A 26416-nucleotide genomic window follows, 5' to 3' on the forward strand; every position below is an offset into this window, starting at 1 on the left:
CACCATGGTCTAAAAGAGAACACTAACTAATCTGTGTGTAATGGATGTTACTGACCTGACTTTGGTCAGTGACATCACTTAACACCAGGGATATACAGTGGTTAAACTGACTCAAACTGGGTTTACTCACCGGTGCCTAATAGAATTGCGCGTAGCCACTTTTTTTTAGCTGATATAAATTGCTTTCCAAGAATAACTGCATGCACACAAACCATGCGACCAAAGCACAAGTGTGACGATATCGCTGCCAATGAAATGACAAAACATGTTTTCTTATTAAAGACTGGAAAGTGCAGCAAGCATGTGTTTGTGCCGTGAAGTGAAGAGAGAAGTCTGCCTCTGATTTATGTGGCTACAGGGACTGATGTGTTGAATTTAGGGAGAGAGATATCCCGTTCATCACATGTGATGAGATGTAAATGTCAGAAAACTTCCATAATAATTTGATTTATAATGCTCAAAGAACCATTTATTCCAAAAACGGAACCCTTTAAAAGAGGTTCTTTCCTGAACCAGTTGGGTCCACAAACAACTTTATTGAAAATGGTACCTAAAATAAACTTTTTTTTAGATTAGAGCACTATTTACGGTGCCTTAAGAAACCATTCTTTGGTGATTTTTTTAAAACCTCAGGGGGTTCCTCAAATAACCTCTTGCTAATAGGTTCTTTGTGGAACTAAAAATGGTTGAAGCCCGGAAGAACCATCTTTATTTTTCTGAGTGTAGTTGCAGATCTACTTAGGCTGTGGTGCCTATAACAGGAGCAAAAATAGTTTTGGAGAGATTAGTGTCAATGTTTGCACCTCTTTATACAGAGAGTGTTTGTAGAATAACAAAATCTTGGCTGGCAAACACTCACTGGCACACATGCAGTGGTATTACTTTACGACTTCGGTGACATAGGCAAGCGCATGCTTCAGTTGTTGTCTTCTCCTTTGAAACCTGGGAAGCCAACGGGGATACAGAGGGGAGAGAGAGAGAGAGAGAGAGAGAGAGAGAGAGAGAGAGAGAGAGGACCAATTCAAACAACAAAGGAATGCTCTCCATCATTTGAGCTGCTGCTCTCCGCTCTCCCACTTGCCTGCCGTGGTATGTGTAATTACTGCACAATTAAAGTGTGTGTGTGTGTGTATCGCAGTGCTTGGTGACCACACTCAGCCGTGTCAACAATGTGGCCTGGACAGAACAGGCAATTTCACACAAGTGAGTCGAGGAGAAGAAGACAGAGTGGATATGAAAAGAAAACATTTTCACTTTCCTGTTAGATGATGCTGCTGCTGCTGAAGGGGAAATCAGCTGTTCAGATAACTCCGTCTGCATTCTCCATTTCCTCTGATTCCAGCTGAACTTTTTTATTTCTATAGCCTCTGCTCTCTAACAGCTTCTGCTTTCTGTTTTTTGCATCTCTCTTTCCTGCTCTCTTTCCCTCCTCTAACCACAGGAATGCAAGGCGACTGTCACTGCACTATTTGCACCGTAATCACCAGGCCCACAAGGCACACACACACACAAAGTAACACACACAAACAAAGTAACACACCTGGACACACACACACACAAAACATTACAGATTACAACTGCTATTTCTAATGTAGTATGATCTGTTTTATGAAGCCCGGTTCAACCTTGACATATGTTGGATATGGTCCATTACTGTAGTGTGAATGTCCTTTCTATTTCTGCATGTCTAGTAAAACAATGGAAGTAAAAAAATACTGCACAAAAATAGTTTAAACATAAACATTTAAGTGTATATTTACATATGGTATTTTATGTGAATTGTGGTACAGGTTCCACACGTATTTAGCTTTCCCTCTGCAATTCTCCCCTAAAGACCACTGTTTACATGTCTAGTTAAACTATACAGACTCACTATAAGTACCAAGACATGTTGGCACAGTCCTCTTTCACAAGCTGTGACTTTGCTTAACATAGAAACAGAAATACAGCCTCCACTTTTATTTAAGTTCATTTAATTATTGGAAAAACACCAAGTGCATAGTTAGAAATCCAACTTTAGCTCACCGGCAAAGTGTTTATAATTATTATATCAATGTAAACAAATTCCATATCAAGCATTTGCTTTCAAACCTAAAAATGTTTGTTAATGAAATTCATTCCAATTCATTTAAATACCTATACCTAATATTCAAGTTGATACTTTAAATACATCTTTACATATGGTATTTCAAAAACAAAAGGAAAAAGAAGTGCAATATGTGATCCTGGCTTTAAAAATTAAATCAATTCAAAAACCTGTGACGTGATAGGAACATTTAATGGTGTTGAAACCGCACTGACTCGTGTGATCATTGTCCAGGTGACAGGTAGCTATGAGTCTGTTTCTGCATGGTGACCTGTGCTGCATTGCCATTAGAGAGTAGCAATGTGATATTTCCAGTAATCCTAACCCCAGAAGGGAATGTAGGAAAAAGGAATCCAGAAATGAAGCCAGAGCTGTGGTATGACTGATTTGGTTGACCTCACGATGGTGGAAAAATAAATGCCACTGGGCATGCCCGTGGTCTGTGATCCGAGTTCCATCTTCTTTCCCTCTTTTGGACTTTTGCTTGATACTGTGGCTGAGAGAGTCAGCTGCAACCATAACTGTGACGTTCAAAACTCCAGAAGTTAGTTGATAAATTCCTGTAGGGTTTAAAGGTTTTTAAGGGTCATTCAAGTATCTACCTGGCACATACAGTATCCCTGTGCATCTTACTGCTGTGTCCTTGAGCAAGATGATGAAACCTTGTTGGCTATTTGCTTGCTGATGGTAAAACTTCCTGATTAAAATGACTACTTTATTATAATAAATTATTAAAACTACCGTCATAGAATTTGTTTAGAAACAAATTCTCAGGACTCCAACAGTGGAAAAGGAATCTGCAATCCGACTTCCAGCATCCACCATATGGTGGGTCAGCATGTCAGCACGCATTTGTCCCGTTATGCAGACATGCGTCATCTTGGTTTGTAGCCCTTTTCAGACAACAGCAAGTTGTTGAGTTTGATGACAACGTTGGCAAAGTCTGTGAGCTCCACAAAGTCAGAGGTGATGATGTTGACCCCGTTCGCCCCCGGCTTTTGAGCCTCAACCCAGGACATGATGGTTGGCAGGTTTCTAGAGCCAAGAAGACAAGAAAGTTTGTACAATAAGGAAAAAAATGAACACTCTGTCACTTGAATTTCTATTTAAACCGATTCCCTGACCTTGAAAGCACACTCATAATAACTGGTGCCAGGTTTTTGTGTCGGTAAGGTTTAAAGTTATGCAATAACACTGCCAAACTGTAATGAGTTTCTTGGCTGAACGTCTATCTGTCCACCAACTTTCATGAAAAGCTGTTGATAAGGTTTTGCGATACAGTATCTTGTTGTGTGCAATGTGAGCAATGTGTGTACCTAATGGGAAAACAAGTTAAAGGGAGTGATGTTTGTGTCCGTCTGTCAGCCAGAGACTGCTTTGCCACTATTGTCTGAAAATCATTGCTTTGCATTGAAACACTTTTTGAGTTTGCTCTTGGCATAGATGCAGACACACACACACACAAACACATGAACACACTCATGCTATGACTCTGTAGCTGTATCATTTCTAACACCCTCAAATTCTCCGCTATGTGAGCCGCCAGCAGAACAAAACCAGGAAGTCTCAGTGTTTACCCAGTGGTGATAAACAATCCCATTTCCTCGGAAGTGCAAAATTAGGCCACCTCCTGTCTCGCCAGATTGTCTGTTCAGGAGTTTTATACACCAGCATCAGGAGCTGTTTCTCTCACATGTAAGGTTATGGTGGGTACGTACTCTCTAAGTCAGGATTTCCGCTGTCATTTCCACTTAAATCTTAGGCTCCGCAAACTAGATGACTGCTAAGGTTTGTGCAAATAATTCAGTCCTTGCTTAGGAAATAAGATCTCTTATCTGAGAGATGAAATATGTTTCTGTTCTATCCTCTATTTGGAAATGGATGAAGAGGATTACAGCTAATCCTTAGTGAAATGAACCAGCGAAGTGACAGAATATCGTAGCAGAGATGTTAGACATAAAGAGGAGTGCATTTACACATTTTTAATTTTTTTTTATGGAGGTTGTCGATCTGCTGTAAGTAGATGAAACATACTCACCAACACGGCTTTTGTTACTACACCGCATCAATTCAATTTAATGTCATTATACCAGTCCAGTGTGACTTGTACTTGTCTTGTTTGCCAGTTTTAGACACAAAAATACAAGTGCAAGTTGCCATGGCAGCATTAGGTCATGGGTAGTATTACATAGACATCATGGAAATTATTGCACAGTGCCATTAAAAATTCCCATGTTTGCACAATCTGTGTCTATAGTCAAGCTCAATTGTCAGTGTTGTGAGGGGTAGGGGGTCACAAGCATAACAGCTCCTGGGGAAAAAAACTGTTCTTCAGTCTGCTGGTCGTGACTATATGGTCTGGTGTCTTCTACAAGATGGCACGGGTGTACTCAGCTACAGTTCAGCTCTCCACTGTGCATCTGCAGATGTTAGTCAGTCTGACACTGTATGTAAAGACGTGTCTGGAGCTATTCTGTAGCAGGCTAGTTTCATTTGCACAGTGGGCAGCTGTGCGTAAGTGCACTGCACTCTGGCACGACATATCTTGAATTAGAGGCTTCTGATTTATCAGCACATCTCTCCTGCAGTATATAATATAGCACACTTTACCCCTATATAAATGAATATTGCTTTTCTGGCGTTCCTGCCTAAACCACATTAAATGTCCAAGTTGAATGCTCATTTAAAGAGCTCTACTGGTTGGAATGTCATCAATTATGGATATATGGCCTTACATTTCCCTTTCCCTCTTTAATGGGCATGTGCAAAGCTGGCAATCCTCTGTTGCAGGCATTGCAGCATTTACTGTACTGCCCTCTACTGGCCTCATATTAAAGTAAATAAAAGCAGTTCAGCAATAGAGAAGAGGACAAGATTCAAACCCACACACACACACACTTCTACACTTCAGTCTTGGGCTGGAATGTGTTTCAAAGCAAGTTATATGGAAAACTGATGTATCAGAACCACCAGAGACAATGACATCCACCATATTTCATTACACCCTTCTCTTCCACAACCACCAAAAAACACCCAAACTTAGTCACTGACCTTTCCACCAGGTAGTTACGCAGCCCCCAGACCAGGCCCTTGGCCACAGTGTTAGGTCTGGGTGTGAGGATGGCCTGAGACACATGGAAGGAGCCCTGCTTGGCTCTTTCGTTCAGTGTAGTTTCCAGGAACTACACAGGGAAAGTCAAACACAACCGATTTAAACACAGTGGTCTGAAGTAAATCCATGCTTAATGTGAGGTTTTTAGAGACATAGCTTGTGATATTGACTGTCTGAAAAAAGAGAATGACGATGAAGAAAAGGCTACAAGGAGTCAGCAGATACAGAAAGAGACAAGATAAACTGCTTGTTTAGCTTAAATCCTCAATGTTGTAGTAATAGCGAATCACAGATATCTGTATGGATATTCCACTAAATAAGTTAAAAGAGGTACGTATGGAGACCTCATGCTGATGAGCCATAATCACAGCCACGATTTGAAAGTTGTTTTCTGACCTGTATGAGCTTGCTTGGGTCGGTGGTGTTTGCCCAGGGAGCAGGAATCTTGTTTCCTGGCCACATGGCTGCGATGTTCTGAGCTGATGGATGATGGTAGAACACTATCACCTGAAAAAATGAAAAACAGTGAGTAGATGCATTTAAAAACTGCACAGGAGGGGCTTACCCTCAGATTACACCCGTGTGTTACTTCATATAAAGTGACACACATGTAAATCAGGCAATAAAAATAATTTGACTTAGTCTTTTTCTCCTGCATCTACATCTACAGTGTAACTCTAACATCGGCTTCCAACCTTAATCTCAAACGTACTGTATGATAATCAATCTCCCAGATTTTCAGTAATATCTACACAGATTTACAGTAATCTAATCTGAATAGATACATTTCCCTAATTTGACAGATAATTAATTTCACCAGTGCTGAATATTGTAGTGAAATGGTGTGACAGTTTTGTTTAAAATTATAAAAAGACATTTGACTAGTCCACTCTTTATCACAGTGATTTAACAGTGAAACAATGAGAGAACTGATTGGGTTTCAGTGTACTCTGCGCTGTCTCTCTCTGTCCTTCTCCTTTGCCAACTAAGCCAGTCAGATTAGGGTCATAGGTACAGGAATTCAACTGAGTGTATTTGAATGAGACACACACATGCACAAAGCAAAAATGAAAACAGTGTATGATGAGGAAATAAAGGAATGGTAACAAATGTAAAAGAAGGGCAGAGATAGAGAGAGAAAATGTAGGAAGGTTCCAAAACAGACAAAGAGAAATGGAAAGAGAGAGAAGAAAGGATAGAAGCTAAACACCATGAAAGAAGGAAGGACGTTTGGATGGTGGAGGAAGTGTTAATGGGATGACGCTCGCCGCTAATTCCTGTTCAGGAGAGTCACAAGCAGCAGGGATTACCTGACCACAGGGGTTAAGTGGGCCGTCCAATAAATGCACACCTGCATACTGCTTTTCCCTGCATGTGCACATGTACGTTTTTTTCCTGCCTCTGCCCCTCAAACAGTCTGTGTCCACCACTGGCATGCACAAGTGCAGTTAACAGAGAACACCCATCAGTCCTTTGATGAAGATAATAATCTATTTTGTGAATTCAGATGGAAACAAATGAAAATAGCTTTCTGTAATATGATTAATGGGCTTTTAATAGTCTGAGATCCCTGGAGTCTCACCTGGTGTTTCTTCTCCCAGAGGTAGTCCAGAGTGATGCCCTCCACTGCGCAGTTTTTACAAAGCTTGCTGCCAAACACTTCCTGGAGCATGGTGATGAGGTAAACATGATGCTCTGCGTCCATTGCATAGTAGTGGTTGAAGTCCAGAAACACTACCTAAATCAATCAAACACCAAAGTGGTCCCAATCAAATCAATCAGTTAGTTAGCAGGGCAATTATGTCCCTCTATCCTTATGCATGTGTGTTTAAAAAAACAAAACAACAACCATAAATAATACTATTAAAAGTGCTTCTCACCTCTTTTCTGTGTCTGCTTAAGAAGGAGTTAATTTCTAACAAGCCATCCTTCACCTTTGGAGGAGAACACAGTGAAAGATTTGTGGTCACTTGCTGCATAACGCCTACAAGTCTATCGGTCATGTACTGGTGCAAAAATGCTACTCCTTACAGTTCCGGTCACAGTTTTAAAGCCCCAAATGCCTCACTGAGTAGCAGAATACAAAACACCATCACAATGCATGAAATAAAAGATAATGGAGAACAAGTCAAATAACAACTGTGCATGCTTTACAGTCCTTTAAAGTCCTTTACAGTCCATTATGTTGTTGTCCCATCTCTCAACCAAGCCTGTATATTTTTATCTCATGACATGCTACTTGTGGCAAAACACAGTGTCATACCTGGGACAGAGTGACCTGTTTTAAAATAGGGATGTTTACAACTAAACTCACAACCTTTGATCCCTGGTCAAGGCCATATCCATGACTGATAACTAGAACACAAAACTAACAGAACAAAATCACTGTTCATGCTGTTGTATAAAAAAACATGAACTTCTGAGAGCAAGCTGAAATATCTGAAACAAGATTCAAATTGAATTTTGATCATTTCAAAACCGGAGACATTTAAACTTGACAAAAAAAAGTGTAACATTGAAGGATGATACCAGGCTGTGACAGATTAAATAACAAAATATGATGTATGTAAGTGGCATAACACAATAAGATGGAACAAGGTGGCATATACAGTAGTCACAATAAGCATTTGAATGTCAGTAAATATTCACCCCACTGCTCACCTTGTGGCCAAACAGACCATGGATGAAGTAGATCTCATTTCCAGGCTCGCCTGGTTTGGAGGAGACCCTGAGATCAAAGTAGCGAATTCCTGCATCCAGCTGCTCTTTAAATGTCAGATTCTAGGAAATACAGACATATTTTACATTATACATGACAACTGGCTATAAAACCCAACCCATTTCATATGCTGTAAAACGCACACACTTTCAAAATCTGCCCAAAATATGTCGTTTTTTATGTCATCTGGCACTTGGCACTGATCTGAACGCAATACCTGGGTCATGGACCACTTCACCATGACTTTCTTGGCTATGACGCTGAACATAGTGGCCAGGTACTTCACATATGCCTTCTGATCGGGACCCACAGGAGCATGCACGTCCACCCAGTAGGTGAAAGAATCATGAGACCCTGTAAGAGAGATGGTGGTAATGAAAATGAAAAATGTACAAATAGATATAAATAGCATGAGCAAAGGGAAATAATAGTCTTCACTAACAGAATTTGAGAGGAAGTATAAGACAGAATGGTGCAAGAACAAGAGAGGAAAGGTTAGGATACAATCAATAAAAAGATGAGCGGTATTAAAAAGGTGATATGTGTATTTTACTCATCGCGTTACTATCACATTCCTTTTAGACTTGTAGCTTTCCTGCCTTCCAGAGTTTACAGTGGTATAAATCCAGGTGTGGTGGAAAGATGAAGACGCAGAGGAGAGTCCAAACATCTTTACGCACGACAGGCTCACCTGGCACAGCGAGGTGTTTGAGGGGCATGGCACTGAGCTTAGAGGGGAGCGAACCCATCCAGTCGGCATTGACATTGCCGATCCCCGCAGGTCGGGTCTTCATGTCAGAAACAGCCTGTCAACAAACACCCTCCCTTTCATGAAACCGCTCTCCGGTGCAATCGCAGTCCGTTTGACGGATTCCTGTGCGCTCCCAGCAGATAGAAACTCTCATCGGTCATTTTGCTAAGTGCATATACTGCATATACCACCGATTCAAAGCGGCATCAGACTCCCAGGTGTATTGTGATCGGTTTCCTTGCCCGGTTTAGTTACTGTCGGCCGCTGTGTCCAACCGGCGAACCGGTCATCCATTGACAAGAGTGACTAACGACCGTGATAATCCTCTTAGAGCAAAATTCCACTTGTTATCGCCCCTTCTTCTGCTTCATGCTTTAACCTGCCTCCGCCTCGTGTGCGTGCGTGCGTGTGTGTCTGTGTGTGTGTGTGTGTGTGTGTGTGTGTGTGTGTGTGAAGACCCCCTGCACACATGCGCAAAAGCGACAGATGAGTTGTCTTATTTGTAATTTGTTGCATTTCAGAGTCAGCAAATGAATACCCAAATGGACGAATACCCAAAGAGTATTAATCAGCTCTCCTGACTCATCTAATCTATGATGGGTGGTGTGGGAATGACGCAACCAACTCTCAGGGGTTATTTCAAAACCTCTGTTGTGTGCTCAGGTGTTGTTTTGATGTTTTGATCTATTCTTTTGTAATCATGAATTCATTACCTTTATTGGACCTGTAGGAAATGTCATATGGGCTTGGTTGAATTATTAGGCTACGAATATATATGAATTACAATTTAAATAATCATTTCACAATCTTTAAAGTACCGCTTTGAGTCCTCACTGTTTTTTAATTAGTGTACATGAAAAACTACAGAGCTACAGCTCCATCTACTGGTGCAGCACTTGAACTGCCACTGTGTCGAGAGGTGCCATAATATTCGTGTTGCGAGTTGCGACTCGTCTACTTTATCAGACAGCATTTTTTTTTAAAGCAAATGAATAATCTTTGTAATCATGGAGTAAAACTTGCTGTGTTTAGGTATTTGCATTCAGTTTTATTGCAATTTGCTATTTGCACTTTGTGTCATTTATACGTCTATTTGGGGTTGAAAGATTACAGGAAACTATTTTAGGAGTATTTAGAGTATAACTATCAATTTAACTTCAAATTAAATTAAATTACAACCTCAATTTGTTAAATGAAAATGTTACACTTCCGCAGTCCCACAAAACATTGCGCAGGTGTTTCGGTTTAACGAGTGACCGTGTTAACTGGTTACCGTTACCTAAACACGTCTGTGGTTGTCGTAGTTACGACAGGCGTTGAAACAAGGACACTTGTAGCTTCCCTCGTGAATACCTTAAACGTTTGCCATTAACAATGTGAAAAAATACCGAGACATTCATGTCTTGTTTGACATTTACGTATTATTTTCTTCTTTCAACGCCTGGCGTAACTACGACAACCAAAGACACATTCGGCTATCAACAGTCTCCAGTTAACACGGTCACTCGTTAAACCGAAACACCCACACGCGCCTCTTGTCACCTTGGCAACTTAAACAAGCGTTTGTGTGGACGTTTCCATGGGGAGCAGTCGCGCGCGCACACACACACACACGCGCGCGCGCTTTATCGTAAGTTCTAGGTTTCGATACTGCGCGAGTTTTATCTGAGGAAACGTCGCTATCAGTGGAGCCAGACACTGGAGGAGAGGAGCTGCACCTCTAAATGGTGAGTTTATTCCTGTGAGAAGAAGAAAGGGCGACTGAGCCTGAACAAAGGGGGGTTGAGGTTGAGCTGAACTGTCAAAGCTGACATGTCAACAACAAATGTTTCACTGTTTTTTGTCTCTGTTTCTCAAAAACTACTGTCTGCGTAACTGAAACTAAGTTAGTTCACCCAGACTGTTATGTTTCCATATTTTTGTTTTATGCATAACCGGCTCTGTGCATTAATCTGAAAGTGTATGACTCTGGGGCTTCTTATATATATAAAAAAAGGCTTTATATTTAGAAAAGCATGATCAAATGTAAATCATTCTCATTTGTTTTTCCACTGCCAGGTTAGTGTGTTCTCAGTATAACTGACCTTGAATAGCTTCCTAATGTCATGTGGCTTGGATACATCTTAATTCCCTTTAAATCCCTCCACAACAGACTGCCATATGTGAAAGCTGAGTGCAGGCCAGCAGTCCGCTGGCTGGCCTCTCCACTTGTCTTATTGCTTATTGTTTCAGCAGGACATGGATATCAGGCATCCCTTTTTGTTTAGAGAAATCATTTACAGTATATATAAAAAAGATGAATTCATAAGCTTACATATAGTGTGAAAAAGGGATGGCAAATCTTTAAACATTTACATATTTGTGACTGCACTGATGATTCATTCATTAAATGCTTATTGGGAGTCATAGAGCTAAATCCACTTTGGACATTCACTTTGGATGGGAGTTTTCCGGCCTCATTCATTGAAATAAACACTAATCTAATTTTGTCTAGCTGCCCTTGGCTTGCCTTTAACATGATTTCCTTTATCCTTCCTTTATACAGCAGGTCAGTACTCAATGAGACTGGCTCTACTCGCTCACCACACTTAACTTAAGTTTCATGAAAATAGCTAACAGATGCAATTTAAATCCCGACAGCCTCATTTTCAAACTGATTCAGCTTTATTTCTTTGATCATGTGTATGGATTTGATTATTTGCAACCAATATATTCATTAACATTTGTATATATTTAATAAAAAAAAGACCTGTTTTTCCTTGACATTTGTTTTTTTAGTCAAGTCTTGGAGTTACATATTGCGTTGTGGGCGACTGCTATTTAACCAGCACTGCATGTATGAACTGCCTTGCTCAAGAGAAACTTTATTGTCGATGAAGAAAGGAACCATTTTTAGCAACATTTTGGTGAGTTTATACCTAAAGGATAATTTAAGTAGCCTAAGCAACATTTGTGGAATAAACTGGGGTACAGTTATTGCGTTGATTTGACCTATGAAACTCCTCTTGTGCTTTCAGCAGCCTGTTCTGAAGCAGCACCATGTCCTAAAAAGCTGTAATCTATACAAATAAGTTTAAGTACTGGGATGTCGTGATACACATACTTTGGCACTATTCGGCCCAGACTTTCTCTGCTCTGCTCTTCTATTTGGCAAACTGAACACGCAGTGGAAAACCCCACATTAATCCTCCATGCGAAAGGATCAAGTAGGATTAAAGGGTTTCAGGGAGGCTACTCAGTTTACCTTATTGTCTGTAAGGTATTAGACATAAAGGCTGATGTAAGCACGCATATGGTTATGATACATTTGCATTAAAGGAAGGAAAACAGATAACAGTGTGATCACTGTGGCCTGTGGCGGCAATCAAATCCTCTTGGCAGGCAAGGCGCTTGGGAAAGGTAGTGGATGCCGGTAAGCAAGATGGTGATGTAACATCCTATTTACATCCCTGCTGGCCTAATCTGCCTAGGGCTCGCTGTGTCATCTCCCTTGGGTGGTCATGTTGGAGCCTTCTACTAGTGAGACACACACCTAATCGTCCTCACTAATGGAAAAATAATAACTGGTCCTTGCTTTTTTTCTTTGTCCTCAGATCTCTTAGAAATCGTGTTTAATGTTTATTAAACATGTAGCTGATTGGTATGTATCTGCTGCTGATGCTCTTTATTTCTTTTCTGTCACTAAAGGATCACATAGGGACTGTGTCAACTGTTGGCTGAGCTACATCACCACCGCTTTTTAAACAATGGATCAGTTACTGCAAGATGAGTTTTGAGCTTCAAGAATTGGCGATCATCGTCACGTACCGGCCAACAGAAAGTTCTTCCTCCTGGGAAGAGACAGATTAAATCCTCCTTGAAGAGGCTGGTGAATCAGAGGCAATTCTTTAGCAGAAGAGGACAGGAAACAGGGAAGACAGTTGATCAATGAGTCAGTGCTGTGTTTCCACAACTTGTTTTATGAATAAGGACAGTTAACAAGCTAATGAAACCATCTTGAGAGATGATGAATCGCTACACCACCCTGAGACAGCTGGGTGATGGCACCTACGGGAGTGTGCTGATGGGGAGAAGCAATGAGTCTGGAGAACTGGTGGCTATCAAGAGGTGAGGATGTTGATCGAGCTTTAAATATTGTCTCTCTTTGTTAGATCATGACACTATATTGATACCATGTTGATATTGTGATCTTAGAATAGTTATTTTAATAACATACTATTTAAATGTTGCTTTTCCTGCTTTAAAGACTCATTTACATTATTGTAAAGTTATACAATTATTTATTTTCTTACTAGTTTAAGTGGCAGTACATAAAGATAGGCGCGGAAATATAAGACAAAGAAAAAAGAACACTTATCTAGGTACATTTATATTTCTGCACATAAAAGGAATTCAATAAAAAATAACAATAAAGATAAAAAATATCCAAATTAGTTGTTGTTGCTAAGAGTGGTAATGTAGGGCACACGTGTCAGTGTGTATGAGGGTGTGTAAAGAAAGGACAACGGAGAGAGGGAGGACTGAGAAAATGATGACACACATAATTAAACAATTAAAATAAATGAATACATTTAAATTAAGGGAGGGGGAGGGCAGCAGATAATGGGTATAACAACAGTGAAGTTGGCACATCTGGGCACCAGCCAAAGCCCCACGAGGTTATCGGGGCCCCAGAGGGGTATGAATAAACTTGGTGTTAATTTTCTCCATGTCTCCAAGTCCATGTTGTGCACATGAAATATTATATAAAAGCACCAATAATCACTCCTCAAATATTATCACACTATCAATAGTATGAAATGAATTTTTAAATATTGTTATAATTCATTTTGACAATATAACCAAACTCTGAGCAACTAATTGCTCATATACATCCAAATGTAGAAATTTTACAAAGCAGATGTACTTCAAAAATATTCAAAAACTACAACTGTCATACCTAATGAATTATAGTTTGATAAACATAAAACAATCTTGGACTAAGGGCTGCTAGTTTCCGGCTATCACCAAGACAAACAAACTAGCTTACAAGCCTTTGTTCCAGCAGCGTGGCAGCAGGGTTCAATAATAGATGAGAAACCGGGGAGATGCGTCCACTCGTCGATCATTTGGTTACCATGCAAGACAATACATGTGGTGACGGTGAAAGGGAGTGAAAGTACAGGGTGTGTGTCAGGTTGCTGATATTGTGAAAGAGACGACCGAAACTGGCTACTGCCCAGAGAGGGGAAAAAGATCTGTATGTTCTGTAACTCTTACATAAGTCCATTTGAAGGGAGAGATAATGATGATCAGAGAAGGAAAGCTAACATAAAGGGGTCTTGTATAACAGCTGGTGTGAGATTGTAACATACATAGAAGCCAAGTCAACACCAAGTAGAAAGAAACAATGTAAAGCCTATACAGTTTAGAATATACATTTATATCACTCTGCAATCTACAGCTTTTTCTGGTTTTGTTCCTGACATGAAATGAGCTGAAATTAGAGATGCGTCAAAAGAGCTGAATTATTGATGAAGACAAACAAAAGATTTTTTTTAAAGATAGTGACTCTACACTGTATGTGTATATACAGCCTACAAATGTGCTGTCTTCTGTTCTTTAGTTGATGCATACCTGACATTTACTCTAAATAAACATGTGATTTCTTTCACAGAATGAAGAGGAAATTTTATTCATGGGAAGAGTGTATGAACCTAAGAGAGGTGAAGGTAAGGATGGGGATACTATGGAAAGGTTTGGGGACAGCGGGATTTCCAGTAACTGCCAACAGCGAGAGACAGCTGTTTTCAGTTACAGTTGCCCAAACAGGTTTCTGTACCTTTACATTAGGAATATATATCAACAATGTAACCAGTGCTTTGAAATGCCACAACTGGAATAAGGTTCAAGAACCGTAATTCTTGTCGTAAACATTGTCTTTTCACTGTGCACCTTACAAATGTGCCTTTTACAACTGAAGTTAATTACCATAACTGCTCTTACATTACTCTGAACTGTTTGACAGGATCCATGCTCTATGGGTTTTTAATGTCATTGTAGGATAATTCTGTGTTTTATCTCTATCATAAACCTGTTGTTACATTATGTGCTCTCTTCCTTGATTTGTCACATCAGTCACTGAAGAAGCTGAACCATGCGAATGTAGTGAAACTGAAGGAGGTGATCAGAGAGAACGATCACCTCTACTTTGTCTTTGAGTATATGAAGGAGAACCTCTACCAGCTTATGAAGGACAGGTAAGAAGAGAAGTACTTACAATGTAGATGTTTGGTGTATAACATTGTGGTCTAAATTTTCTAAATGTTAGCATCTGGTCAAGCGTTTTTTAAGTGCTTACAATGGAACTTTTTATATTTTTGTCACCTTACCATACTGTTCATCAGCATATTTTACCCGTTAGTGTGTTTGTACAAACATGTTACTGTTCGTGTAAGTATGCTAACGTTAACAAGCTCATGAGACTTCTATTAATTTTATGTTTGCAGAAAAAAACTGTTCCCTGAATCAGTGATACGAAACATAAGCTTTCAGATTTTACAAGGCTTGTCATTTATTCACAAACATGGTAGGTGTACCGTGTTCCCATCATGCCTTGCGAGTGCATGAGAGAGGTTGCATACTGCAAGATTCATCAAATAGCAAACAAACAAAACTGTGTTGCATGGAATATTGCAACAGATCCTATATTTCCAAATTGGTGATGAGTTGATTAGAATCTTGTAGTTTGCGAACCCTTCATAACTGGCCTTAACTTCTGCATCTGCATTTCTATGATTCATGATGAGGATGTGTGGATGCTTAATAAGTAGGGAGGCAAGTTTTAAAAATAATACAGAAACTCAGTGATACAAACTTTTAAATGCAAACACATGCTTTACAGATTTGACATACAGAGCCTGCCCATGCTTCCTCCACACATCCAGAATGCATGTACTTTGAAAGATTTCTCTCTCTTTTAACAGCTTTTTTTTCCATTTCTTTTTTACCCCTCTTTCCTTTTTTTCTGTCCCTTTGCTCTGCTGTTAGAGAGAATAAGATGTTCTCAGAAAATGAAATTAGGAACATCATGTTTCAAGTGCTATCTGGGTTGGTTTTTGTACATAAGCATGGTAAGAAGCTTTACTCTGTCATTCCTAAGGTTTTCCCTTTCTCATGCAGTTCTATATTAAGATAAATGTAAAATACCAATGTAGAATAGTTGCATATGATTGTAATTTGGCCATTTAGAATGGCCATTGTGACATTTAATCTATACACAGCGTCTGAGCTGGATATTAACCTTTCTACAGGTTTCTTTCATCGAGACATGAAGCCAGAGAATCTGCTGTGTATGGGTCCAGAACTGGTCAAAATAGCCGATTTTGGACTGGCCAGAGAGATCCGCTCCAAACCTCCCTACACAGACTATGTATCAACTAGATGGTGAGAGTATTACTGTACTTTAATACATGTCAAAGACAGATGAAAGCCTATTCATCAATTACAGTGTTCTTATGAGTTCAAGCGAAAGATATTTTGCAAAATTCACACTGAAATCATTATGCTTTGCTTCATGGAAATGTTCAGTACGAGTTGTTGGCTAGTTTAAGTTATGGTTTCTGTTCAGGTACCGAGCTCCCGAGGTCCTACTCAGGTCATCTACCTACAGCTCTCCTATTGACCTGTGGGCTGTGGGCTGCATCATGGCTGAACTCTACACTCTTAGACCTCTTTTCCCAGGGAACAGTGAAGTGGATGAGATCTTTAAGATCTGCCAAGTCCTAGGCACCGTCAAAAAGGTGAGGAGAAACTGGAGGTGGAACTAACTGACCTTTATTCAGGGGTTTACTGTAATTACCCAAAACTTGTTTGGGGCTAAAATTAATTGAAATAATATGATCATTTTGACAAAATATGTTTACCAAATAAAATAAATAGTACGCAATTAGGCCAGGAGCAGTGTTCCCCTCTATGCAGTGCAAAGCAGCTTAAGTGTGCTCCATGCTGAACAGAATGCCCACTTCATTTCAAAGGCTTTCCCCAAATCCATTTCTATTTAGTCTGATTGCTAAGCATAGAGCAGTCAGAGCCCATTTTGGTGTGACCGGATCAAGAACTGAGTCTGTGACCTCAACCACAAGGGCAGGCATTTACTGCCACTGATGTACTGATGTAGTATGTTATTATTCATGGGATGCGTGGGTTATAAAACTTTATCAATGTACAAGGGCGAGAAAAGTACAAGACCTGCTGACCTGATGTGGTGCGTTGTGAAGCATTGGATTTCAGCTACATCATTATACATGATCTACAGAGAGAAGAAAGAAAGAAAGTTCAGGATCCCATATTTGTACAAAATGTCAAATGATGTTTATTTTAAAACCAACTTTAGCAAGGTGATGAATTCTAGAAAACATTTCTGATGGTGTATAAACAACAGTGAAACAAACGTCTCATGACTCAATCTGTGAACATCTGATTGATAAATATAGTAATAAATAACACTCTGATTGTCTCCTCACTTAGACGGATTGGCCAGAAGGCTACCAACTAGCATCTGCTATGAACTTTCGGTTTCCCCAATGTGTGCCGACCCACCTGAAGACCCTCATCCCCAATGCCAGCAATGAGGCCATCACCCTGATGAGGGACCTGTTACAGTGGGACCCAAAAAAAAGACCCACTGCTGTACAGGTAGGCAAGGCTGAGCCTCAAAGTGGAGTCTAAAGGTCTGGTTATACAGTAAGAAGTCAATGCCTTATTTGATGTGTCTGTTACCAGAGTATAACCTGGTGTATAACCTTCAGAGAAGCAATTTCCATGACAGCATTGACGACTACATTCAGATTATCTATAGTTCCACTACTGAGATTGCACTGGTATCCTAATCCCAGTCATTTTAAGTAGTGCTTAAGCCATAATTCATTCCCACTCCTACCTCTGTGGTGTGCTCTGTGTCACATGTTATGCACAACATGTGGTCATCATGCAGTTAGCTGTAATTTACATTCCTGTGAGACAGGTGAATTACCATGTGGGCTTTAGTAGGAAACACCTTTCCAGGGAGTGACAATGCTTTTCCATTCTCCGCTTGCACAGTTCCCAGCGGTGAGATGCATGTCTAGTTTTAGACCATTTTAAGAAAACAAATTATAACCATTTTAAATGTGCTCAGCAAAAATGCATGATTATTTGAATGCAATGAAATGACAAGGTTTGAGCGTGCAAATTAACATCTACAGTTTGCATCTACAGTATTTAAAGTTCTTGGCTTTAGAGTACACAAGGTTGAAGATATGTTTATAGAAAATGTTCCCAGAATATTCAGAATGACAGAATAACTATCTGTATTCCTGTCCTCTTACTGTCCAGGCCCTACGGTATCCGTACTTCCAGGTTGGCCAAATCTTAGGGCCTCGTCCTCAGAGCCAAGAGGTTAAGAAGGTCCAGGCCAGGCCACCGGCCCAGAAGCAGACCTCAGAGCCCAAATCTGATCCCCAGCAGTCTTCTTCTGAGTCCAAAGCCTCCACATCGTCCTCCAGAAATCAACAGCAGCAGCAGCAGCAGCATCATCAGCCTCTTCAGCAGATCCCCCTTCCCCAAACTGAGAGTAAACTGGGTGGCTTCAGCCATGCAGTGAGTGTCTTTATGCAAACTTTATTTATTTTATTTCCTGTTCAATAAAGTGTAAGAATGAAAGTGCCAAAGATTATGCAGAAACCTGTAGTTGTGTTAGTAAGATGGATTTTCTGAATTAGAACACGACTTGCATGGACGCCTATTGTTTTGCCTTCTACTGCAGAAAGCAGCATCGCTGGGCAGTGAGAACACCGTTGGTGGTGGTGGGTTGGCGGTGCTGAAGAGTGGCCGTCGTCGCTGGGGCCAGACAGTGGCCAAGACCTCAGACAGCTGGGAGGAATCTGACCCTTCAGAAACCGCCGCCTCCAACTCCAAGAAACCCAGCCTGGGGAACGTAGAGGAGGAGAGGATCCCTAAGGAGCACCGCCTACAGTAAGTGCTGTAATGTCTGCACAGAACTGGATTGGCAGTTTGACAAAAATTTAAGCATGGACACTTTTCACTGCATTGCAGCATACTAGTAGTTGTGTGTGTTATGTAACAATGTATTAGGTTGTCTAAGTTGTCGAATGGCATATAAAATTGTACATGCAATATTTTCTGTCCAATCTTTATAAATGATTGAATAAATTTCTGAATGTATAACACCCAGAGAAGTACGACTCAAGACTTTGTATGAGAATGAGTTGCTTTTTGGCCGCAGATCTTTAAGTATCTGGTTTCTGTTTTCAGGCCCAAGGAGCCGAAACCTCTGTATTCTTTCAGCACAGTTACTAAGTTACCCAACAATGTTAAGATTGGCCAAATCGACTCAAATCTCCCAGGATCTGCCGCACGGCAGCACTATCTGAGCCAGTCACGATACTTACCAGGTAAGACTGCATGACTAACAGCCAGTCAGGTTTACCTTAATGTGGTGTTATACAAACAAATTTCCCATTCTGTTTATTAGGTTTTCACTTCTCCTCTTTGTAAAATGTATTCATAAGATTTGTTTTATGTGTGTCAGGTAGTTTGACTGCGGTCTGATTACCGTTTCAAAAACAGCATAGGGGAAAAACTATCCTGTTTGCAGAAGTCCCGAATGACAGTTACTATTCCAAAAAAACCTCAGCAACTTATATCAGCTGGTCCACTAATCTAATTAAATTGAATCTAATTAAATTAAATTAAAAGGTTTTGTAGCCTATGCATGGAATTGGATCATAGACACTCTTTTTTTTATGGCTCCCTAGTTTTCTTTCAGATGTCCTCTGATTGTGTGATCAAGGGCCTTGTTACTATTTTGAGACTCCGTGTGGTGATTTGTAATGCAAGAAATACAGTGTATACAGTGTATAAATCAGCATTATTGCATTCATTCAGAGTCTGATCTACCAGTTTAATAAAAATGCAACATGGTGATTAGTGTTCATGCTCTTGATCACATCATTTCTGTGGCTTAAAGGGTTGATCGGCAAGAATCAGACTCCTTCCGGAGATAAGGAGCTGAGTGGTATGACACTGCGTGACCTGTGGGAGAACTCCTCCAACACTGTAAATAAACCACTCGCTCCTATTGGAGGAGGATTATCTGTCACCAGAGCCAACGCAGGTAAGAGCTGATGCAGAGGTGTTAATAGGGTTCGATGGAGTGTGTAGTGGACGGGGCTTGGGTTTCCAGTTTCACTAACGTGTTAAAAAAATCATATCTAACAAAATGCCCATAACATAGAAAGGAATTGAATGACTGCAGGATGTTCATGAAACGAATATGCATATTGTATGTCGTGTACCTCATACAATATGCAGACATTATGTTTGGCTACAAACCTATTTATTCAGAGATATAAATAATGATGATGCACCATGACTCGCCTCATTTTACCGTGCAGTGGAAACCTGGCGACTGTCAGTGTCACCTACTGTTACATCATATGACCTGTCCTCTTTGTGACACAAAGGCTCTAAATGCTAATGATGCATCTAATGTCTCCTGATCAGTAGTTATTGGGCCGTTGACCAGAGCCTTGTTAAGGAGTTAGCCTAAGCGTCTGCGACTTTAGAGAAGGGAGACCTCTATAAATCATTTGTCATGTAAGACCGACACACAATATGAGTCCCCCCCCCGCTGTGTGCTCCCTCCCTACCTCTCTTCTTTCTATCTCTTTTCTTTCACCCTGTCTCTCCCTTTCCATTGCTTATTCATGAGATTAAGACTGTCGGTGTAAGATCAAGTGTTCCTTAAATGGCCTTCAAACTGCACCCCCTGCTCATTTGTCCCACCTCCCTGCACTCACTCACACACACACACACACCAACGTTTGTTTTGATACTACTCACTTGCCGCTCATGAATATAATTTCATGCTAAAATCAAGAAAAAAAGTATCTTTATTTTTACTTTGTCTCTTTCTCTTAACTTCAGCATCAGCGCTCATGTGATATTTCTCTCAACTTTTTTCATTTCTATTTTTCTCATTCTTCTCTCTCGCTGGTCGCATGCATGTCTCCTTCAATTCTACCTTTTGCCGTGAGACTAGAAGAGAATGCCTCTAAGTCTGTGGATAGCCCACCAGAGAAAACTGTTGTTAAAGAAAGAATACTGGAGAAAATTGATCTCTCCAAAGGTATTTCATTGAGATGACTTCATGTGAACTATTTTGCAATGATTGTACATTTAGATATTTCTGATACTCTCTCCTTACTCACTCACTCTGAGTTACTTGTCATGCTAAAGCTCTTTTGTGTACAAACGTTATGGTTGTTGTTGGTATGGCAGCCTCGGGTATTCAGCCAGCGACTTAACATGTGAAAGGAACCCGCTGCTAAAGGCTCCGCAGGAGACAAGGGTACAAATACACAGTTTAAGCAGAGAACTAAAAACTCCTGTTGCTAAATAGATGGTAAATTGCACTACAACCACAACATCTTCATAAGGGAACAATGAGGCTTTTCACTAATTATACTGATAACCATCTGTGACTGCTGGTGACGCAGACTGATGGTGCTGCCGGAAAAGCTGAATGACTTCAATCATTTGATCTTAGTCACTTAGTCCTCAGTAGCCGTTGCATATGGAGTAGCTACTTGACTTTACGTTCACGGAAATCATTAGTGTCAGTAAAGCCATGTGTGAAAATATCTGTTAGGGGTGTTTACTAAAGTTTGGATGCTTTTGTTTTAAAAAGGTGCACATTATTTTAGCGTATATGACTTTGACTAGAGCCCCATGCTGGTTGGGTACCTGGAGGGTGTAAGAATAAAACACATGAAATAAAGAGCCATGAACTATGTTTGTGTTCTCCTTTAGGGAACTTTGTAAGCACCAAATACAACCTGTCTGGTGCTTATATGCCTTCATTCCAAAAGAAAGAGGTGGGCTCAGTGGGACAGAGAATCCAACTTGCCCCTTTGGCTGGCCAGCACACAAGTAAGATTTTATCCCATCAATGTTAAACTAACAAATGATTCATACTTTTAGATTAGATGACCTCCCTACTTGTCGGTCTCAAACAGCTGCACTCGCCATCAAATTTAAATTTGAAATAAATACTGTTGTATTGAAGTTTTTTTTCCTTTTCTCTGTTCAGTTTCTAGTTTCTCACTTGCAATATTCCCATCTAAACTCACTCACTGGGACTGTTAATTTTCTTTCTTCACTCTTTCAGTCAATCTTTCTTCTTCTTCTCCTGACAATAAAAAAGACAAATCAAAACATGCAAAGGCCAAGCCCATATCCAACTCATCTTTGAGTGAGACTAATGAAGGTACTGCCATTTTCTAATAGTTGTTATTTATAGATCATGCTTGAGTCATTGTTTTCATATTTCTTCTGTGCTGTCTTTGTGTTGGCTCATTGGTTTTGCTGCTTACATGACTAGTTTTCTATGTACTTTTGAGGCTGGTATAAATTGTGTCTTGGCTTGCATATGAAAAGGCTGTTAATGAAGACAGATACCTAGCTGGATTATATATGTACAGTATACAGTATGTATTGGAGATGGATTAACTGACTAACCGGCATGATCCTCCAGATTACGAGGGCTGGAAGAGGAGGGCAGACAGGACTCAGTTGAAGGGGAGCAGCTACTCAGCCTTGGGGAAAACCTCTGGGAATCTCATGACCAGAGCTCCCGCCGTGCAGCCGGTCCACGGCAGGGTGGACTGGACATCCAAATATGGTGGAAATCGATAGTTCAGAGCGAGAAGGTGGTACAGCTGCTACTGTTTGCTGGACAGTGTTGGCTAATGGTACACATCTTTGGCTAAGGAGGTTAACCATACTAAAACTCTTAATCTTACAAAAGTCCCACATTCTTTTTAGGAGACATGTTTTATGCCACAGTGGTATAAGTTTGTTTCCAGAAAGCCTGAGATATGACTGTAAATATACATGTTTTGATGCCATGTTGTTGAACCAGTACTAATACGTCTGCAAGACAATCCCACTGTATTCTCGAAGGATCCAGTGTGAGCCAATTGTACTGTTAGTGTTAGGTAAGATTTAAATGTAGTATAGTAGATTTTCTTTTTTACTCTAGTTTTGATTGTCAAGTATTGTTTTACTACGGATCATAAAACATAAACAGTCTTTTATTAACGGTTCCAGAAATGCTAATCCCTCTGTACAACTTAGTAACAGCTCCAACACAAATCATCACTTCAATTAATTCTGCATACTGTAAAACAACTGCACACCTCTTTGTATTATGCAAATAATTCACTGAACATTTTGTAAACATTTTATACAAATAAATCTATGAAACTTCACGTCGCATTCATTAAAAAAGGACAAGACAACCAGTCTATTTTATAAACAATGTAATCGGTTTTAATCCTCAAATATACATTATTGTTTTATCTACAAAATGATATTATTGTTCAACAGTAAATGACAAATGCTGACAGAGGCCGCTCCTGAAACAGAAGATGGAGCACACGTGAAAATCTTCACTCCGTTAGGACTGCTGGGGTTTCTGAAGCAATGTCACGCCAAGCTTTGCCACCATCAGAAGACTGGAACAAGAGGAGAACATGAGACTCCACACACTAAACTGACTAAAAAAAGAATAATGAGCCGACTATCACATCCCTAATCTTTCACTTTTAGCTCAGGAAGGTACAGTTTCTAAATCGTACATTTATAAAGCTGTTCAGTATAGCAGTATTCACTCGATTCACCTCGAGTCAAATGTAGTCATCGTCAGACTGTTACGATCGCTCTTATTAACAGAAATCATTGTTCTCATGTTTGCACGTGTAAAATCACTTCAGCCACAGAAGGAGACGGATACCTTGCTCCAGCCATCAAACCTGCTGGCATGAACTTCCTGGATCCGTAGAACCTCTTTCCCATCACACCAGTTAGAGCTCCTGATGTAGCTGGAAGACACCACGTAATGGGGAAAATGCTGACCATGTGGACACATTGCTGTTCTTATTCAGATCATGCAAACATCTACACAGCAAAATACATTATTAGCTGATATAATATACCAACCGAGGGACACCCAAACATTAGTGGGGTCATTGGAGATCTGATAGGCACCGAAACCTGCGAGGCCGCCGAAGAGAAGACCAGCAGCGAGGGATGGGACGCTGCCTGGAAGAGAGAGGACACAGCAGGTTACCACAGGACTGAAGAGCATGTACACACTGGTGTGTTATGGGAGTGACATAAACAAGCAAGCAAACACCACAGAAATATTCAGGGTTCCCACACCTTTTTCATGAACAAATTCAAGCACTTTTCAAGCACCTTCAAGCACCAGTTTTTCCAGTTTTCCAGCACCTTTAAATAGGTAGCCTACTAGTTGTGTTTGCCATGATGGTCATACAGCGGTGCCACTGTATGGCATAATAATATGGGTCTAATTAGCATTATTTCATATGGTGGTAGATTGACTGTTTTGATCTTTAACTAATTGTGAATTGGCTTGTATTCTCAGCTTGTGAGCGGTGTATTGTGTAACTACCATAGCGCAATAACAGTGACCACACAACCACACAAATTTCAAGCATTTTCACAACCTTGAAAACACTGAATTGAAATTCAAGCATTTTCAAGGAATTCAAGCACCCGTGGGAACCCTGAATATTGTTATAATGTTTTTTTTTTTAATATTTATGGAACAACATGAGCATGATCTATCTCCTCTGTCACTTCCAGCACAGCACATACCTGCTTTCACATAACCAACCACTCCTCCTGACGCGACCAGGGCTGCGTATCCGTATCCTACCCAGTCCACAGACATGTTTGACACCTGTCACAGAGAGAGAGAGGGAGAGAGTGAGCGAACAAACTCAACATGTCACAGTAACTATTCACTTCAGACATGACATACAGGCTGTGACACGGTGCTGTTACAGAAAACCAGCTGAGGCAACACAAGATACAGAAACATTATAGCGTCGGAGGGAAAAAAAAGTTCCCGCTCCAGCTGGTCTTGTCTTGTTTTTTCATCAAATATCGTTACATTGTGGCCTCACTGAAGGGTGTGTGTGTGTGTGTGTGTGTGTGTGTGTGTGTGTGTGTGTTTTATGAGATAAGGCTAACTGATGCACGAGCTTTAGCACGAGCACACACAGCTGTTTTAACAGGAAAGCTAAACTAAATACACTGTTTATTAAATATGCGTCATTTTGAATATGAGGTGCAGCTTTAAGCTGTGAGCTTTTTAAAAAAACACTTTAAAAAGCAAATACAGCTGCATACAACCTTGTTCCTTCAGTTCGTCCTCTGTCGCTATGAGCCGCAGCTTGTTCTTCACCGAGCACAAATCATTGGCACACATAACACGAGGCGTGGTGCCCGATGGGAAATGTAGGCTTCAGTGCATGGGGAGCAAGGTGCTACCTTCAATATATAACAATAATATTTAAAATACATATTGTCCCATATATAAAATATAGTTAAAATAGATTATTTAAAATATGTTTAATTGTTTGTTTTTTTATAATAAAACAAAAATACAAATATGTGCACATTGTCTCCAAATGTAGATATCAGAACTTCCCACTGTGCCTGAACACAGCAAAAAATTTAAAGCACGCCTCTAAGTGGCTGTTGAACCTGCTCCGTGGGGAGCATATTTACACATTATAGCATATGTATCATCTTTAAACACTATTTATTTTTATGAAACGTTGCCCAGACAGTTGGAATAAATAGTTTTTACTTCTTCTCATGACATGATTGTGACGATTTATTCTTGATAGATAAAGTGGATCTTCTGTAAAAACCTTATTGACCAATATCTTTCAAACATAGCACAGTAGTAGTGAAACCACAATTAATCTGATGTGTGTCTATATAGGAATAAAAAGAGGAATGTGTCTGAAAACAAAATGATTCCAACTTTATGGCAACAGTGTATATTATGCATAGTCCATCTAATAAAATAACAGACAGTAATGCCATGCAATTAATGATTAATTAACATGTTCGAAATTATCATTCAATTTTTTTGTTGCCTATAATTTCAAACTGCCACCTCCTAAAACTGATTAGGTTCACATCTGTTTCCACACTGATGTGCATTAAACAACAAGCAACTTTTTAAAAAGTTATTTGCCTCAAATGATCTCCTCTATGAGGACTTCATTGAAATGTCTATGCTGTAGGAGAGGAGCAGTTGATGGTGCTCAGATTAGGAGCTGGGTTTATTTTTACCACCACAAGATGGCACCACAGGATTAGATTATGTTCATATCCCAGCGTCTCAGCTTCAAACTTTAACTGGGGGTGTTTTTTTATTTTTTATTTTCAGTGCTTTTCCAAATGTTGCTTTACATCCTGGAAAAGAAATGTCTGCACAGAAGCAGACAAAACACACACACACACATACAATCACCTCTCACTACATCGGATTGTGTGTTGAGAGTCAACACACACAACCCTGTTGGGCGATTACCATATAAATGGACCGCTTTAGTTCTGGAGGTGTGATTAAAGTTCATGAAGAAAGACAGGTGTATGAAAGTCAAAAAGATGGCTCCAGAATAACTTCTATGGAAGTTATGGCCGAGTGATAAACAAACTCACATTTGCCTGATTTGATTTGGTTTTATATTTCACTATTTTCCACATGTTCTTCTTGAACACCTGCTTTTTTTTTTTTTGACTGGCATCGGTTTGGCAGTTTCACTTACTGGAATGCTCACTGCGCACACATTCTCATTTGGTTTCAATTACTTGTAATAT

At 40.1% G+C, this 26416-nt stretch overlaps 3 protein-coding genes across 12 annotated transcripts; 1 reads left to right on the top strand and 2 right to left on the bottom strand.

Moving 5' to 3' along the window:
* Nucleotides 1-1802: 1802 nt before the first annotated feature.
* On the bottom strand, nucleotides 1803-9098 carry plcxd2 (phosphatidylinositol-specific phospholipase C, X domain containing 2). Its single transcript, XM_027274016.1, has 8 exons — nucleotides 8609-9098; nucleotides 8135-8271; nucleotides 7860-7979; nucleotides 7079-7132; nucleotides 6781-6936; nucleotides 5595-5705; nucleotides 5138-5268; nucleotides 1803-3121 (listed from the first exon to the last, which is right to left on the bottom strand). Exons 1-8 carry the CDS (start codon nucleotides 8709-8711, stop codon nucleotides 2962-2964), a joined length of 972 nt encoding a protein of 323 aa, XP_027129817.1. The 5' UTR covers nucleotides 8712-9098; the 3' UTR covers nucleotides 1803-2961.
* Nucleotides 9099-9935: 837 nt separating this feature from the next.
* On the top strand, nucleotides 9936-22516 carry mak (male germ cell-associated kinase). 9 transcript variants are annotated; one of them, XM_027274471.1, is made up of 16 exons: nucleotides 9936-10395; nucleotides 12356-12775; nucleotides 14325-14379; nucleotides 14786-14907; nucleotides 15698-15780; nucleotides 15961-16093; nucleotides 16278-16449; nucleotides 17177-17344; nucleotides 18023-18286; nucleotides 18453-18661; nucleotides 18962-19101; nucleotides 19677-19823; nucleotides 20751-20837; nucleotides 21521-21640; nucleotides 21879-21977; nucleotides 22245-22516. In XM_027274471.1, exons 2-16 carry the CDS (start codon nucleotides 12672-12674, stop codon nucleotides 22403-22405), a joined length of 2064 nt encoding a protein of 687 aa, XP_027130272.1. In that variant the 5' UTR covers nucleotides 9936-10395; nucleotides 12356-12671; the 3' UTR covers nucleotides 22406-22516. The 9 variants fall into 9 exon arrangements, with proteins under 9 accessions (XP_027130272.1, XP_027130273.1, XP_027130275.1 ...); XM_027274472.1 differs by lacking the exon at nucleotides 15698-15780 and adding an exon at nucleotides 15157-15236 and having other exon boundaries at nucleotides 9937-10395; XM_027274474.1 differs by lacking the exon at nucleotides 21879-21977 and having other exon boundaries at nucleotides 9937-10395.
* A 222-nt stretch (nucleotides 22517-22738) lies between these two features.
* On the bottom strand, nucleotides 22739-25040 carry tmem14ca (transmembrane protein 14Ca). Of its 2 annotated transcripts, none has more exons than XM_027274481.1 (5): nucleotides 24932-25040; nucleotides 24392-24476; nucleotides 23711-23812; nucleotides 23505-23592; nucleotides 22739-23226 (listed from the first exon to the last, which is right to left on the bottom strand). In XM_027274481.1, the coding sequence occupies exons 2-5, from the start codon at nucleotides 24465-24467 to the stop codon at nucleotides 23169-23171; spliced, it is 324 nt and encodes a 107-aa protein (XP_027130282.1). In that variant the 5' UTR covers nucleotides 24468-24476; nucleotides 24932-25040; the 3' UTR covers nucleotides 22739-23168. The 2 variants fall into 2 exon arrangements, with proteins under 2 accessions (XP_027130282.1, XP_027130281.1); XM_027274480.1 differs by lacking the exon at nucleotides 24932-25040 and adding an exon at nucleotides 24558-24705.
* Between the last annotated feature and the right edge of the window lie 1376 nt (nucleotides 25041-26416).

Source organism: Larimichthys crocea, chromosome XXIII (genome assembly GCF_000972845.2).
Source record: "Larimichthys crocea isolate SSNF chromosome XXIII, L_crocea_2.0, whole genome shotgun sequence".
NCBI lineage: Eukaryota > Metazoa > Chordata > Actinopteri > Sciaenidae > Larimichthys > Larimichthys crocea.